Here is a 14,522-nt window from a genome sequence, read left to right on the forward strand (position 1 = left end):
AAGGTATAATAACAACCACGCTCTCAGTTTTGTAAAGGTTGAGGGAAGTGCTTCCTAGAAATCACTCACCCTCATCAAGATCCAACACCGAAAGTAGTTACCTTGAGCTGCCATTTTACTGAGACTCTAACTGCGGTTCCTGGCCTATCAACCTATCCTGGCTGTCATCAGTTGGGGAGAGGTGGATGGTGAGAGAACCACCCGCCCTTCTCAGCCTCGGAAACAAGCGGAGCCAAAGAGGCTGGATGTTTCAAGGGCCGGATTTGTGCTCTGAAAATGGCCTTGGACGACTTCCGGTAGCCCCGCGAAGCGCGTCTCTTTGAAACTACAACTCCCAGTAGTCCTCGCGGTGTGCCCTAGTCGACTCTGGGGGGTGCGGCCGCCATTGTCCGCGGCCAAGGTAAGGCCTTATATCCAGACCGAAGGGCTACCGATGTCGTTGTCACAGAGAGCCTGGCAGGTCGTGGGAACGGTCACGGAGAAGCGGCACCTGCGGCCCGGGCTGGCTCAGTGCCGGGGTTCAACGGGTACCTTCTCTTTTCTCGCCGACTCGGTGCCCCGGTTGCCCTCGACCCTCCAGCTCCGGGGTCTGGGCGCGCTATTTCTACAGACTGGGAAAGGCCGGCCCTAGTGGACCGAGTAGGCCAGGCTTGGGACGTTGTCTCGGTGCAGGACCGAAGCCACTCAGTGCAGCAGCCTCGAGCCAGCTCAGCCGCAGCGCAAAGTCGGGGCCAGTGGATGCGCGCCAGGTAAGGCGGGAAGCTTGCTGAAACCAGCCTTAGAGCGACCGGGTTGCGGAGACCAGGAGAGCCAGGCTCTTAACTGTTCCCTTCCAAGCAAAGATCCGTAAAGGGCGTCAAACCTGACTTGGAAGTGCATGATTCTTGCAACTTGCTTGCCTGGAGTTATCAGTGTGTGTGTGTGTGTAGAAATCTTACAACTTACTTGCCTGGATAATCCTGGTGTATCTGAGTCTCTGTAAGTGTGCCAGTGCATAGTACCAAATTTAATACCAACCAAGAGGTTGCCGACCTCACACAAAGACCCGGAATCCGTGCATATGTGGGGTCTGACCCTAGACTTTTTTGTCTCTGACTTCAGGAGGGGATTGATGGGCTTGAGTCTGGAAGATTGTGCAGGTGGTGGTGGTTGTTGTTTGGCTTTATCGTTTGCAAACGATCACACTTTATCCTAAAGTGTGTGTCTGTGTTGACTATGTGGTTGGTTTGGGCATCTTCTTCAGTGGCTAGATACCTTGGCTTTGAGATAGGGTCTCTTACTGAACCAGGAAGCAAGCTTCTAACTCCACTCTATTGACTTGTCAGAAATCCCCAGGGATTCTCCTGTCTGCCTCCCCATTGCTGGTATTACTTGTGCTCCCAGTCACTGCTTTGTTCTCAGTGGGTTTTTTGTGAGACTGGACCTGTTTTGTCTTTTTTTTTTTTTCTTTCTTTGTCTCTAGGCTGATAATTGCAGTGCTCCTGGGCAGGACCCTGGCTGATTAATCTTCAGGGATGGCAGCCATCAACCCATGGCCCTCCTGGGGTGAGTCCAAATCTTGATTTTTTTTTTTTCCTGCATCTTCCCTACAGGAGACTTACTCAGCCCTTCCAAGGGTTCTGATTTTAATTGCCTCATTGTTAAATCATAGTCTACACATGTGTTTCCTATACAGATCCGGGTTATGCTGGATTTTGTTTTTATACCCTTGGGTTCTGTGTAGGACTTTGCCACGCTTCTTTTTTCTTGTGTTACATTTAGTCGCTGCGTTTGTATCCCGGTCATAATCTGCTCCTTCTCTATAGGTACCTTCTTGGACCAGTCTTGGGGGATGGCAGCTGCTGACCCTTCTGTCTCCTGGGGTGAGTCAAGACCCTGTACCCTCAACTGTGTTGGCTGCCATGTACTGTCCTCTCCCTTCAGCCATCTGCCAAAGCTGAGGTCAGAGCTGGTGACCCAGTGGTTCTTTAGAACAGGAGCTGGTAGTCCAGATCTCACTACAGAGCTGGAGTAAAGAGGGGTCACAAAAGTATCTGTAGGGGTAATGTGATGATGACATCTCTAGGACAGATAACACGAGAATTAAGGTCTAGATATTTAGGCCTCAGACCAGAAAGTCTGTGAGGATTCACTCGTCACCTTCTCCTTCATCTGTGGGGTAAAGAGGGGGCTTCCTTCCTTACTGGTGATGGTAGGAGCATAAGCGGGGCCTAGCACTTCTCATTTCCATAGGGTATACACGATGAACTTCTGGCAGGAAGTGGTATCTCCATGATGTCTTTTTCTGTTCACAGCTCTGTGTCCTCAGGATCCAGCATGGCACATAGAGGGAAGCCCTGGGGAGGGAGGAAGAAAGGCAGGTGGGCTCCCAATAGCCCAAGTCCAGGTGAGATGGAACTTCTGCTTTTTCTTGAAAGATCACTGTGTTCACGGGTTTTCCTTGGCCTTCCTAGTTGATACTGTTCCTGAATTTACAGCAGCAAAAACATAGGTCGAGGAGTCAGCCAATTAGTGATTCCTGAATGCAGGTAGGGGAAGCCAGTCAGTTTTCCGTGACACAGAGCTTTGCTGTCACTCTGCCTCTCCACAGAGCTGAGACAAATCTCTGTCATCAGCTCTTTTGAGAGAGATGAATGAAAGCCATTTTTTGCTGGCAGCCCTTACTTCTTCCCCCAGCCCCCTTATTTACTCGTGTGTTGAAAATCAGATTAAGGCTGGACGCTGTCTAGTCTACTCCATGCTTGCTCTGAGAACAAGAACAGGTGTAAGCCTCTACCTGGAGGACCTAACAGTCCACTAAGGTAGCACACTCAGGTAATGACACTTTACAGTTAGCCTGGGGCTAAACATGCTCTGACACAAGCCTGACACATGGAGGGAAACCCTAAGCTCTGTTACAGCTCAGTCCACTGATGTCTTGAGAGATGAGACAGAGTCTGCGTAGAGGTCAGTAGGGATACAGAATTGTGGAGGTTAGCTTGACTAATAAGCAAAGAGGTAAAAGCAATGCATCAGGTGGGCACATTCTGGTAAGCAGGTGTCTGGCCTGCCCAGAGCTCCACAGGTATGTTAAAGATCTGAAGTGTACTGTATGACTGGTATCTGCATTCAGGCTGATTTTAGTTAGGAGAGTCTAGGAAGAACCCAGGTGGGCCTGCACTCCTGTTGCCAACCTACAAACCTCGGAATTATTGGCTTCAGGAGGCACCGTGATCCAGAATGTGTCTAGAAAGGTGTGTGCAGTGGAGAGGCTGTGAGAGGCAGGCTGGTGTCAGAGGCTTCAGTCTGATCAGGGTCTGGAGAGTAGACTAACATCGAGAGATCCACAGGGAGTCCAGCAGAGCTCTGGGAGCATAAGAGCACCCCAGATAGCCCCTCAGAGAGCACAGGACAAGAGTGTCTGTGTGGGAACACTGTCACTGCTTTCCCTCACATCTAGGTTCTTAACCAGATCCAGCCATTTGTCTTTTTTTTTCTTTTTAAAAAATTAATAGCTTTATTGAGATAATATCTATATACTAGAAAGTTGACCCTTTTAAGTCGTACAGTTCATTGGTTTTTAGTATAGTCACAAAACAGTGATTCCAGCTTCTCATTCTAGAACATTTCTGTCTCCCCCAAAAGAACTCTTTATATCCATTTGAGTAGTCACGCCCTTTCTTCTACCCCAGTCCCTGGCAACCACTAGTCAATTTCTAGCTCTATGGATTTGCCCATTCTGGGTATTTAATTTAAATGGAATCATAACATATGACATTTTGAATCTGGTTTCTTCAACTTTGCACGTTTTAAGGGTTATTAATTTAAAAAATGTTTTAAAAATATATTTGTTTTTGAATGTGTGGGGGTGCACATGTGGAAGTGGGGCAGGAGGTAGGGTAGTCTGAGGACAGCTTGAAGAGTTGGTGTTCTCCTTCCTTCATGAGGGTTCCAGAGATTGAACTCAAGTGACTTTACTCACTGACCCATCTTTCCAACCTACCCCCTTAATTATTTATTATTTATTAATTTAAAAAAAAGTTTTTTATTTATCTGTATGGGTATTTTGCCTGCATGTATGTCTGTACCCTGGTAGAGCAACCAGTGCTCTTAACTGCTGAGCCATCTCTCTAGCCACTTAAAATTTTCTCTGTGTGTGTGTGTGTGTGTGTGTGTGTGTGTGTGTGTGTACACCCAGGTACCCAAGGAGATGAGAAGATATTGGGTCCTTTGTAGATAGAGTTAAATGTGTTTGTGAGCTGCCCAACGTAAGTGCTAGGATCAGAACATCGGTGCACGTGATAGAATAGCAAGTGTGTTTAAATGCTAAGCCTCCATGTATCAGCTCACATTTTAAGATGCCCTAGAGCAGTGGGTCTCAGCATGCGGGTCAGGACCTCTTTGGAGCTCGAATGGCCCTTTCACAGAAGTTGCATACCAGATATTTACATTACAGTTTATAACAGTAGCCAGATTACAATTATGAAGTAGCAACAAAAATAATTTTATGGTTGAGGGTCACCACAACATAAGGAATTGAACTACAGCATTAAAAAAGTTGAAAACGACTATTCTAGAGTTTCTTTTCGTGACTCAGGCTCAGTTACCCACTCCCCTTTTTCTCTTTCCAGTTTTGTAAATCTTAATGTTTCCAAATGGAAATTTTTTTAATTATTTTTTTAAATTAATAAAATTTTAAGTTATTCTGCTTACTCTCTGCTATGACAAGGAAAAAGCAGTTTGAATATTTAGGTCTTTTACTTGTAACTTAAAATAATGAAGCGATGAAGTAAGATAATGTGAAATACTAATTAAATTAATGTGGATAAATGTTTTAAAGTAACATCTCTATTTAACTATGCCTTCCCTCAAATTAAAAATAATAATAAAACCTCCTCCCTACAGTTTGAAAGCTGACAGGTGAACTGCACTGAAAGTGTCCTGTCATCACATGGCAGTACCACTGTCCCCGAGCAGCAGAAGGGCCTGGATGGAGTGATACAGGGTGATGGTTATCTGGCTTCAGAACTTGAATGGCCAAGGCTCACTGCTGTCACAATATGAACATCATTTTCACATCCTATAACAAAACCACCAGCAGTAAAGGTAGGCTAGGAAGACTAGACGGTCCCGAGTCAGTCTCAGGAGAATACAAGTTAGCTATCAAATGCTGTAAAGAAACCTGACTCACCACTGTGCTTTACTCTATGGTTAACTTATGGGAGAGATTCTGAAAATGACTAGTTATTGCTGAGAAAAATAAAACGGTTAAAATAACAACACTTTGTAATGTCTGAAGAGTTGTGATTTCTGAGAACATAGTCTTGGCCCTCTTCCCAGATCACTACTTTAGAATTTTCCCTGTTGGAAACTTGGACTTGAATTTTGAATTGTTCTTGTATTGGTTTCTTAAGATCCTCATTAGCCTGGAACTTGCTATTGAATTGGCATTGAACTCAGAAGAGATCTACTCTACTTCCCTCTGCCTCCCCAGTGCTGGGTCAGAGCCATTCATCATCACAGTCGGCTAGAACTTCCCAATTAAGCAGGATTGTGAGGAACGCAGTGAGCCTGTTGTTCCTGTATGGCTTTCTCCAAGTTGATTACTGAAATAAAGCAAATTGCTGAAATAAAGCATTCACCTGGTGGAAACATCAAAAGCTGCCATCTCTGTTTAATCTTGGCAATGTGTCAGTAAAATTTCATCTAGTAGAACCCTAGATCCTGTTCTTTGAAGGAATAGTGAAAACAATTTTAGTGATAATATCCCAGTTTGCTTAAAAAATAACCAGAGAGCCTACCAAATTTGGAACTGCTCTCTATAATGATCCACCAAGGCTTTTCTACATGACAAATGAGAAACATGGCAAACATGGGTAACATGTACTCGTTATTCCTGCTGTGTGAAGACTGACTTTTCTACAAAGATCTTGTGTTGAAATTTTAATACTAGCCAGGTATGATAGTACATGCTTATAATCCTAGCACTTTGGAGGCTAAGGCAGGAGAACCGTGAGTTTCAGGTCCTGTCTTTAAAGAAAAAATAAATAAATAAGCTGTGGACTGGAGAGATAGCTCTGTGCTTAAGAGCATTTATTGTTCAGAGTACCTTAGTTTGGTTCCCAGCATCCATGATAGGTGGTTCACAACTACATGTGACTCTAGCTCCAGAGGATCTGATACCCTGCTCTGGATTTGACTGGCGCCTGCATACAGTGCCATACATTCACACAGACACACATGTATAAATAAAAAAAATAAATATTAGCCCTAAAAACAACAAAAAACAGAAAAGACTGGCTGGCAAGATGGGCCAGCAGGTGGTATGCTTGCCAACCAACAGTCCTTGATGGATGAAGAGAGCTGACATTACAAGTGTCCCATCCATATACCCTATGTCACACAAGCACTAATATAAATTAAAAATATAAAATAGCACCCAAAAATATATATAAAGAATTAATACTGAAAACTAATATAAATTAAAAATATAAAATAGCACCCAAATATATATATAAAGAATTAATACTGAAAAGCCTTACTAATGCCACGGATTCCATGAAGGAGGAAACCTGAGGAGTTCAGACAACTAGCGGCTTTACCAGGCAGACTGACAAGATGTAGTTCAACAGCCTTAGGCCCCCTAGTTTAAGTATGTGGCTAGTGTGTAAACATCCCAGGAAGTGCTTTGGAATGCCTAGGTAAAGAAAGGCACAATGTGCACACAAAGTAATATATACAAGGACATTTGCAAGAATTTGAAATATGACTGGAAGATAGAAGCCCGGCTTGTGAGCATTACCTGTGCTCTGCAGTCTTAGCCCAGGACCTCAGGTAACGCTGAACCCTTCATTTCTTCCCTGCTCTTGGTGATGAGGATGTCCTTCTCCACAGAAGCTGCTGCCTACTGCCATCCACTATCACTTTCAGCTGCTGGGTTTTTCATTTTCATTCGCAGACTAAAGGTATTTATTTAATGGTTGTTTATCCCTGAGATGAGGCCTCCTTTGATTTTGTGGCCCCGACATGGTATATTGACCTGGAGGGCTAACTGTCTTTACAGGCCTAGCTTGATATTTCTTTTTAAATTCTGGATATTTTTGACAAGTTCTGTTAATTATAGCAAAGTATAAAGAGTAATAAAACCCCATCTCTGAATAAACAGCTACTGTAGCCAGGTGTGGTGGCACATGCCTTAAATAACAGGACTAGAGAGGCAGAGACAGAAATATCTATGTTCCAGGCCAGTCTGGTTTGTATATCATGCTCTAGGTTAGCCAGAGATGCATATAGAGACCCTGTCTCAAGAAATAAACCACAGAGGGAGGGAGACCTTCCCTGACAAAATCCAGTAGTGTAATATTTGCTTTATTTTTCAGTCTTTACATAGTCTTCAATCTGTCAGAGAAACTGAACATGGATGGATTCCTTGGATACAGAGTCCATTTTTATATGTAGAATATTAGGCAATACAATCTCTTACACAAATCTACAAGTAGCTTTGAAGGTTTTTGTTTTTGTTTTTGTTTTTGTTTTATGTGTATGGGTATTCCTACCTGCATGTTTGTCTGTGCTCCAAGTGCATACAATGCCTGTGGAATCCAGAAGAGGGCAATGGATTACCTAAGACCAGAGTTACTGCTGGTTGTGAGCTGCCTGCCATGTGGGTGTTGGGAATTAAAACCAGGTACTGTTAAGAGCAATCAGTGTTCTTAACCCTGGAGCCATCTCTTCAGCTCTATGTGTAGTTATTTAAAAGCTTACTTTGATAAAGTTTGAGGTATGTTCTTATTGGTAGAAATAAACAGGTCAGGTTTGTTCTTTCTGTACTTCACCAAATTCCGTTCTACCCATCCTTTTATGGATGGGCTTCTAAATCTACCCCTGTTCTCACTGCCATTTCAGCCAAAGCTGTGCCAGTGTTCCTGTTATTTCACATTGTATATGTTTAACTGGTTGCTTATGTATGACCCTAGAAGTAGAATTTTTGCTGTTGTTGTTGCTAGTGTCCCCGTGCCAGTCTCCTATGACTGCAGCCTCTGCTCAGTCTCTCCATTCTGACAGAAAATACCCATTTTCTTACGTCTTTGCTCACACTTAACATCAGGTGGTGGTGGTGGTGGTGGTGGTGGTATTAATTGTGAGGTCAAAAAAGGTGCATTACATTACTTTAGTTTGAATGTATTTGACTACTAGTGAAGCTGGGTATTTTTTACTATCTGTTTTTCTCTCTTTATCTTGTCCTCCTTAATTCCCAGATAGTAGATTCAGCCAACTTTCAAACAACTATAAGGTCTCTTCTCTGGCTCTTAGCCTGGAGAGGTTGCAATACAAACAGAACAAGATGCTACAGGGCAAAAATCAGTTTAGTGAGGGAATAGATAGAAAGAATTCTGTACTGGAAGTAAATTCCTGTACTCTGGACTCCCATCTCTGCCAAGACTGACATACAAGGGGAGAAATCAGACAGTATTAGTTATCTAAGAAACCCAATATCCAGCAGAAGACTCCAGAAAGAATATAAAGATAAAGGATAGAACTACTTTAAGAAATAATATAGGGCTGGATAGTGGTGGTGTACACCTTTAATCCCACTGGTTGGGATGCATAGGCAGATCTCTTGAGTTTGAAGCCAGCCTGGTCTATAGAGTGAATTCTAAGACAGCCAAGGATACACAGAGAGACCCTACCTTGAACAACAACATAAATAACACAGGGTATCAAAAGATGCAAAAGCCACCAGCTGTAAACAAAGATAACACTTAATAAAGCATCAATAATCATTTTAATTTGTAAGAAGATAACTCATATCTTCATGTATATGATCATTCATGTATATATTCAGGATGTAGGAAACATGTGGAAAAGGTGGTTGCTAGAAATCCGAGAGTTAAGGAGGATGAGATAGAAAGAAACAAGGACTAGAAACCCCAGGGTAGTAAGCATGGCCTCTCAACTTGCCTACGAAAATTCATCTTGCTTACATTTTTACATTTCTCTGTCAATTTGTAGAAACAACAGGAAATTTGAGGGAAACAGATGTGGGAGATCTTCAACAAGAAAAGTAGGGAATTGACTTTGTCACTAATGTTGGAGAGTAGTTTGAGAAGAGAGTATAGTATGTTCAACACTTTTAGGTGCTTTGTGTTGGAAAGGCAGAGGCAGAAATCTGCATCCAGGCTTAACAGTCTCAAAGCAGCAGGGATCTTGGTGAGAGCTTGCTGAAAATAAGATCTGTCCATGCATGTGCATTGTCCCAGATGCTTCAGTGTAGGTCAGCAGCAGTGATGGGCTACAGGAGGACTGATGTGTCAGGGTGTCTGCACGGGTTGAGTTTGGGGTTATAAGGCAGTCTTTGCAAAAAAAAAATTTTTTTTTTTGGCCTGTTTGATGTATGTGTGAAATAATGTCCAACAATAAACCAGAATTTTATTTTGCTGAGTTGTTCTAAAAAGAAAAAAGAATCAGGGTTTTGTTTTGTTTTAAATGGATCATCTTCTGATGGTAGAGTAAATGCAGTTCTGTTGGGCAGAGTTTTAAAAAAAAGTATATTGAATACTAGGTAGCAAAGGCTAGTTCATGCCAGTGGTGACAAGTTGTTTATAAGATGTGATAAACAGACACAAAGGAGGCCTGTGGGAAAAGTTGTACCAAGGTAAGAAAAAAGCCAGAAGCTATTAAGGGAGGGGAGTCAGAGGACCCCAAGAGTGCATCTGATGTGTGCATGACACACATATCAGCCTAGCAGGTTTGTCTTAGGGTTGACTCTGTATCAGTGACTGGTGTCTGGTTTCTATATTTATTTTTGGCACCATGTTGCAAAGGCTTATATTGAGCCTGGTAACTCAACTCATACCTTCCTGCTTCAGCCCCTGATGAGTAACTGGGATTACAGGTGGATACTACCATGCTAGCCAGTTTCAATTTCTTTCTAACTCAACTGTTTTTGACCACTGCTATAACAAATTCCCTCAGCCCAGGTTGCTCTGGGCCATCTTGCTCATCCGTAATTCCAGCCCTTTGATGGACGTGACCTGTGAATGGAAACTTTCTCCTGTGATCAGGATGGCAGATAACAGATAACCCTCCAGGTCCTAGGTCCCAGGTCCACATATGGGAGCAAAGGCTTTTCTAACACAAGATCTCTGGTCTATAGGCACCCTCTTTCTACTTTGGTCCCAGATGTTATTCATGTATTGAGAGAACAGGGCATTGTCGAGGTGGGTGGAACTTTTGTTCATAATGGCCATTACTATCAGAACTGGTTTCTAATAAATAAACTGGGAAATACATTGAAGGTCCTCTATGTGTCTCTTACTGCTTCCCAAGTTTCTCTTTTTGACTCATGATGTTTAATTAATAGTCCCCTCTAGATTTTTAGATGTCTTGATGAGCACGATTTTTGTTGTACTACTCAGTTAAACTTGACACATAACAGCTAGAATCTTTTATTTAAAAAAACAAAATTGAGACAGGTCTCTCTTTATATAGCCAAGCTGTCCTGGAACTCACTATGTAGACTGGGCTGGTCTCAAACTTACAGAGATTCACCTACTTCTGCCTCCCAAGTGCTTTGATTAAAGTAAATCACCACACCTGACTAGATTCTTGATCCCTTCTAGTGCACCCTTTACATCCTGTCTCTTCTCCTCCAAAGGCTATCAGCCTCATTCCATCCCTAGAAAATTTGGAAAGGTTTGCCACTGGCTGAGAAGGATCATATGTGCTCTTTCAGGAACCAGTGACTTTCAAAGATGTGGCTGTGGCCTTTACCCAAGAAGAATGGGGGCAGCTAGACCTTGTTCAGCGGACTCTGTACCGTGATGTGATGCTGGAGACCTATGGACATCTACTTTCTGTGGGTAAGGTGGAAACTGACAAAGCCCATTTCCTCCAGTGTCTTCCACTATTCTATGAAAGAAGCATGTTGTATCTCTGAAGGGCTAAGATTATCTTGAACTTTGAAATTCAGTGATGAAATTCCTAATATTTATGAAATATGAAAGGAGAAGGATGTGCATATTCTGTGTGAGGAGTCACAGTCGGTCTAGGCAAGAGAAGATTTCTTTGGCAACTCCAAAGCTTTGTCACCAAAGTCACATGTCTTTCTTCCATGTATAGGGAATCAGATTGCTAAGCCTGAAGTCATCTCCCTGTTGGAACAAGGAGAAGAGCCATGGTCAGTGAAGCAAGGATATCCTGAAAGCAGTGGTCCAGGTGAGGTGATGCCCCAGGCAGGAATGAGGAACCTGGTTTCAAAGCTCTCCTTTTTGAGAAATGGGATAAATGTAGAGGAGTTATTTTCTGATACATTCAGAATTCTGTTTCCCTCAAGGGAATTCTGTTTCCTTTCATGTTTCCTTTCCATCTCCTACTGATTGAGAGCAGAGCCTCTCATAAAACTGCAGTTATATCCTGAGGTCCTCCCTACCCCCACCCCACACACACACACTTTTCTGTTTACTTTGTGGTTATTCATATTTCCTCTACCTTCTCTAAGCTAAAGTCTCAGTTATTTACCTATGTAAAAATTTATTTTTAAATTTCTAAATTGTAATCTATGGCTTTAAACACTTATTTACAGAAAATAGTTTTTATATATAGACTGTTTTCTCATGGTTTAAAAAGATCAAAGCAACATAAAATGTCTGTCAAAACCTCACATACACTCACTGCTCTGTACCACATTACCACTTACTGGTGCTTCTCAGTGTACAGTCACCACTTCTCTTTTACTTTGGAATTGCTTGTTTTGTTACTGCTTTATTGGTTGTACTGAGGATTACACTTAACATCACTGTAATATTTTATTTGGATTAATACTAATTAATCTCATTAGTATTCAGAAACTTTGCTTTTATATAGCTTGTTCTCTTTTACACAGTTATACATTGTATGTTATCAGCACCCATTTGTAACTACTGATATTTTCCCTTTGTAATTTTCAGTTATTAGAATTCTTAAAATTTTAAATTATATTTATTTGTGTAGGGGTGAGGAGTAGCGTGGGGTAGGTACCCATATGGAGGGCAGAAAATGACTTCTAGGAGTCAGTTTTCTCCCTCCATCATAATAATGTTTCAGGTTGTCAAGGTTGGTAGATCACTTAGCCATGTGACCAGTGTTGTCTTATCTCTAAAATCAGATAAAGCAATATTATTCGTTGGGTAATTTCACTGGGTGGGGTGGTGCATGCCTTTAATTCTGAGCTCTTGGGAGGCAGAGGCAGGTGAATCTCTGTGAGTTCAAGGCTAGCTTGGTCTACATAGTGAGTTGCAGGACAAGCAAGGCTACATAGAGAACCTGTCTGCAAAAACAGAAAAAAAAGGGGAAAAATATGATTTCTTTAGTATTGTTCTTTGAGTTGTTTCTTAGTGATCTTCCATGTCAGCCTAGAGGACTTCTTTTAGCATTTCTCTTTTAAAATTATTTTTTTTATTTATGTGTGTGCATGAGCATACAAGTTCGTGCAGTTACCTAAACTTATTGGTAGTTTTATGCTATCTGACTTAAATGCTGGAAACTGAACTTGGGTCCTCAGCAGTATTTTCTTAACTACTGAGCCATTTCTTCAGCTCCTGTTAGCATTTCTTACTTGCCTGCTTAAAAATTTTAATTTTTTATGGGTATGTGTGTATGCCTGATGTATATGCATTGCCAGAGCCCACAGAGGTCAGAAGAGGGCATTAGATTCTCTGGAACTGTAGTTATAGATGGTTGTTAGCTAGGAACTGAACGGAGGTCTTCTGCAAGAGGAGTAACATGCTCAACTGTATACCATCTCCCCAGCAGCTGTTAGCATTTCTTGTGGGACAGGTTTGGTAGCAACAAATTCCAAGGTTTTATCTGGAATCATTTGATAATTTTAATCAGTATAAAGTTCATGGTTGGTGGAATTTTTATTTTAGCTCCCATAGTTTCTGATGAGTAATACTTATAATATTAAGGATTGTCTGTGTAAAGAGTTGCTTGTCTTTTGTTGCTTCCTGGATTCTCTTTTTGGGTTTCAACAGTTTAATTAATCATGTGACCTTCTAGGTTGTCACAGTTAAAGCCTCTATGATCATATTGTGACTCAGGTTTTTCTTTTTCTCTTTTTGGTTATTGTATTGTTGGTCTCGCTGGTATGCTCTCTCTCATCTTCCTGCCAAAATTGTTAGGATCTTGTGTTTCCTTTATTTGTTAAGTCAAAGACCAGCCTTTGTTGTAGGTCTTCAGAGAACCCCAGACAATTAATGGTTGTTCTGGGATGTGGACTTCTAGAATTGTAAGATACTAAGTCTGTGTTACTAAGTATGTGATAACTTATTATAACAGTAGTAGGAAGTCAGTACAGATTCTATTGATTATTGGACTGATACTCCATTTATGATGAAACATTGCTGATTACACACATGCAAAATTTGGCATGCATTTTGCTGAATGACTAACGGTCAGCCAACACAAAGTCTATTTAGGTTTAGTGGTAGAGCTAGTATTTAAATACACATGATCAACTTCAACTCACTTGACTATTTTACCATACTATGCTGTTTTTCTAATCTGTCTCTTATACCAGTGCTCTAAAAATTATTTTATACTGGTCATAGGAATTGCTTCTTTAGGAGAATCTTTAAACTGTGATGATATTTCCCTCTAAGCTGATAAGTCTTATGTGTTTAAATCTTGACTGGATTCTGGAACAACCAATTTTGTAGTAGTAGTTTATTATAACATCCTAGTTTGAAATCTTTTGGTGATACTTTATCATACACACATACACACACATACACACACACACACACACACACACACACATTATAATACAGAAGTAAATTATAGCTCTATTTAATTCAAATATTACTTGCCAAAAGCCTGCATGCCTATTCATTAAGCCCTTCCTTTTTTCCCTTCCCTCTCCTCCTTTCATCCTTTCACCCCTACATTCTCTCCTTTGTTCATTTGTCCATTTCTTCCTTCCTTCCTTCCTTCATTGCTTTCTTCCTTCCTTTTTCCCTTTCTTCCTACTAGTATTCACTGTGTCTTTTTGTCACTGCTACCCTGTTGATTACACTAGGATGACTTATAGGACTTGAAATTTACTACCATCAGGGTTATGGTTTATTACACAAAAGAATATAAAACAATATCAGTAGGGTCCAGAAGAAGCCAAACAGAAATTGTGATGATCTGTGAAGTTGTTTACTAGGAAACATGGTTGAGCTTAAGTCAGAATCCATTGTGCTTATTGGAGGTTGATCATGTAGGCAGCTGAGAGCCCATATACTCCAGATCTTTAGAAAGAAACCACATCTTATTAGTGTCATGATAGACTTTCTTTTGTAGTTAGCTATTGTTTAATTTTCACTATTTCCCTGGCTTTTATGCCTGGACTTGAAAATGAAATATACTCTAGCCTTTTCCATACCATGAATAATAAGTCTCACCAGTACAGTCTGAGGTCTTTTGCATTTACAGTTCTCCCTGCTTCTGTTTCAGAGTGGATGAGAAATACTGAAAGCAAAGCATTGATTCCAGCGCAGAGTGTTTTTGAGGAAGAACAA

General features: G+C 41.4%; 1 protein-coding gene across 1 annotated transcript in view; it reads left to right on the forward strand.

Annotated features, from left to right (window-relative positions):
• The first annotated feature begins 334 nt into the window (after positions 1–334).
• Positions 335–14,522, forward strand: part of Znf606 (zinc finger protein 606) — a 16,148-nt gene continuing 1,960 nt past the window's right edge. The window contains exons 1-7 of the mRNA XM_031390921.1: positions 335–749; positions 1,463–1,545; positions 1,806–1,862; positions 2,295–2,386; positions 10,715–10,841; positions 11,101–11,196; positions 14,458–14,522. Coding sequence (XP_031246781.1) covers positions 1,515–1,545; positions 1,806–1,862; positions 2,295–2,386; positions 10,715–10,841; positions 11,101–11,196; positions 14,458–14,522 — 468 coding nt within the window. The 5' untranslated portion in view covers positions 335–749; positions 1,463–1,514. The remainder of the gene's footprint in view (positions 750–1,462; positions 1,546–1,805; positions 1,863–2,294; positions 2,387–10,714; positions 10,842–11,100; positions 11,197–14,457) is intronic.

This window comes from Mastomys coucha, unplaced genomic scaffold, assembly GCF_008632895.1.
Source record: "Mastomys coucha isolate ucsf_1 unplaced genomic scaffold, UCSF_Mcou_1 pScaffold21, whole genome shotgun sequence".
Taxonomy (NCBI): domain Eukaryota; kingdom Metazoa; phylum Chordata; class Mammalia; order Rodentia; family Muridae; genus Mastomys; species Mastomys coucha.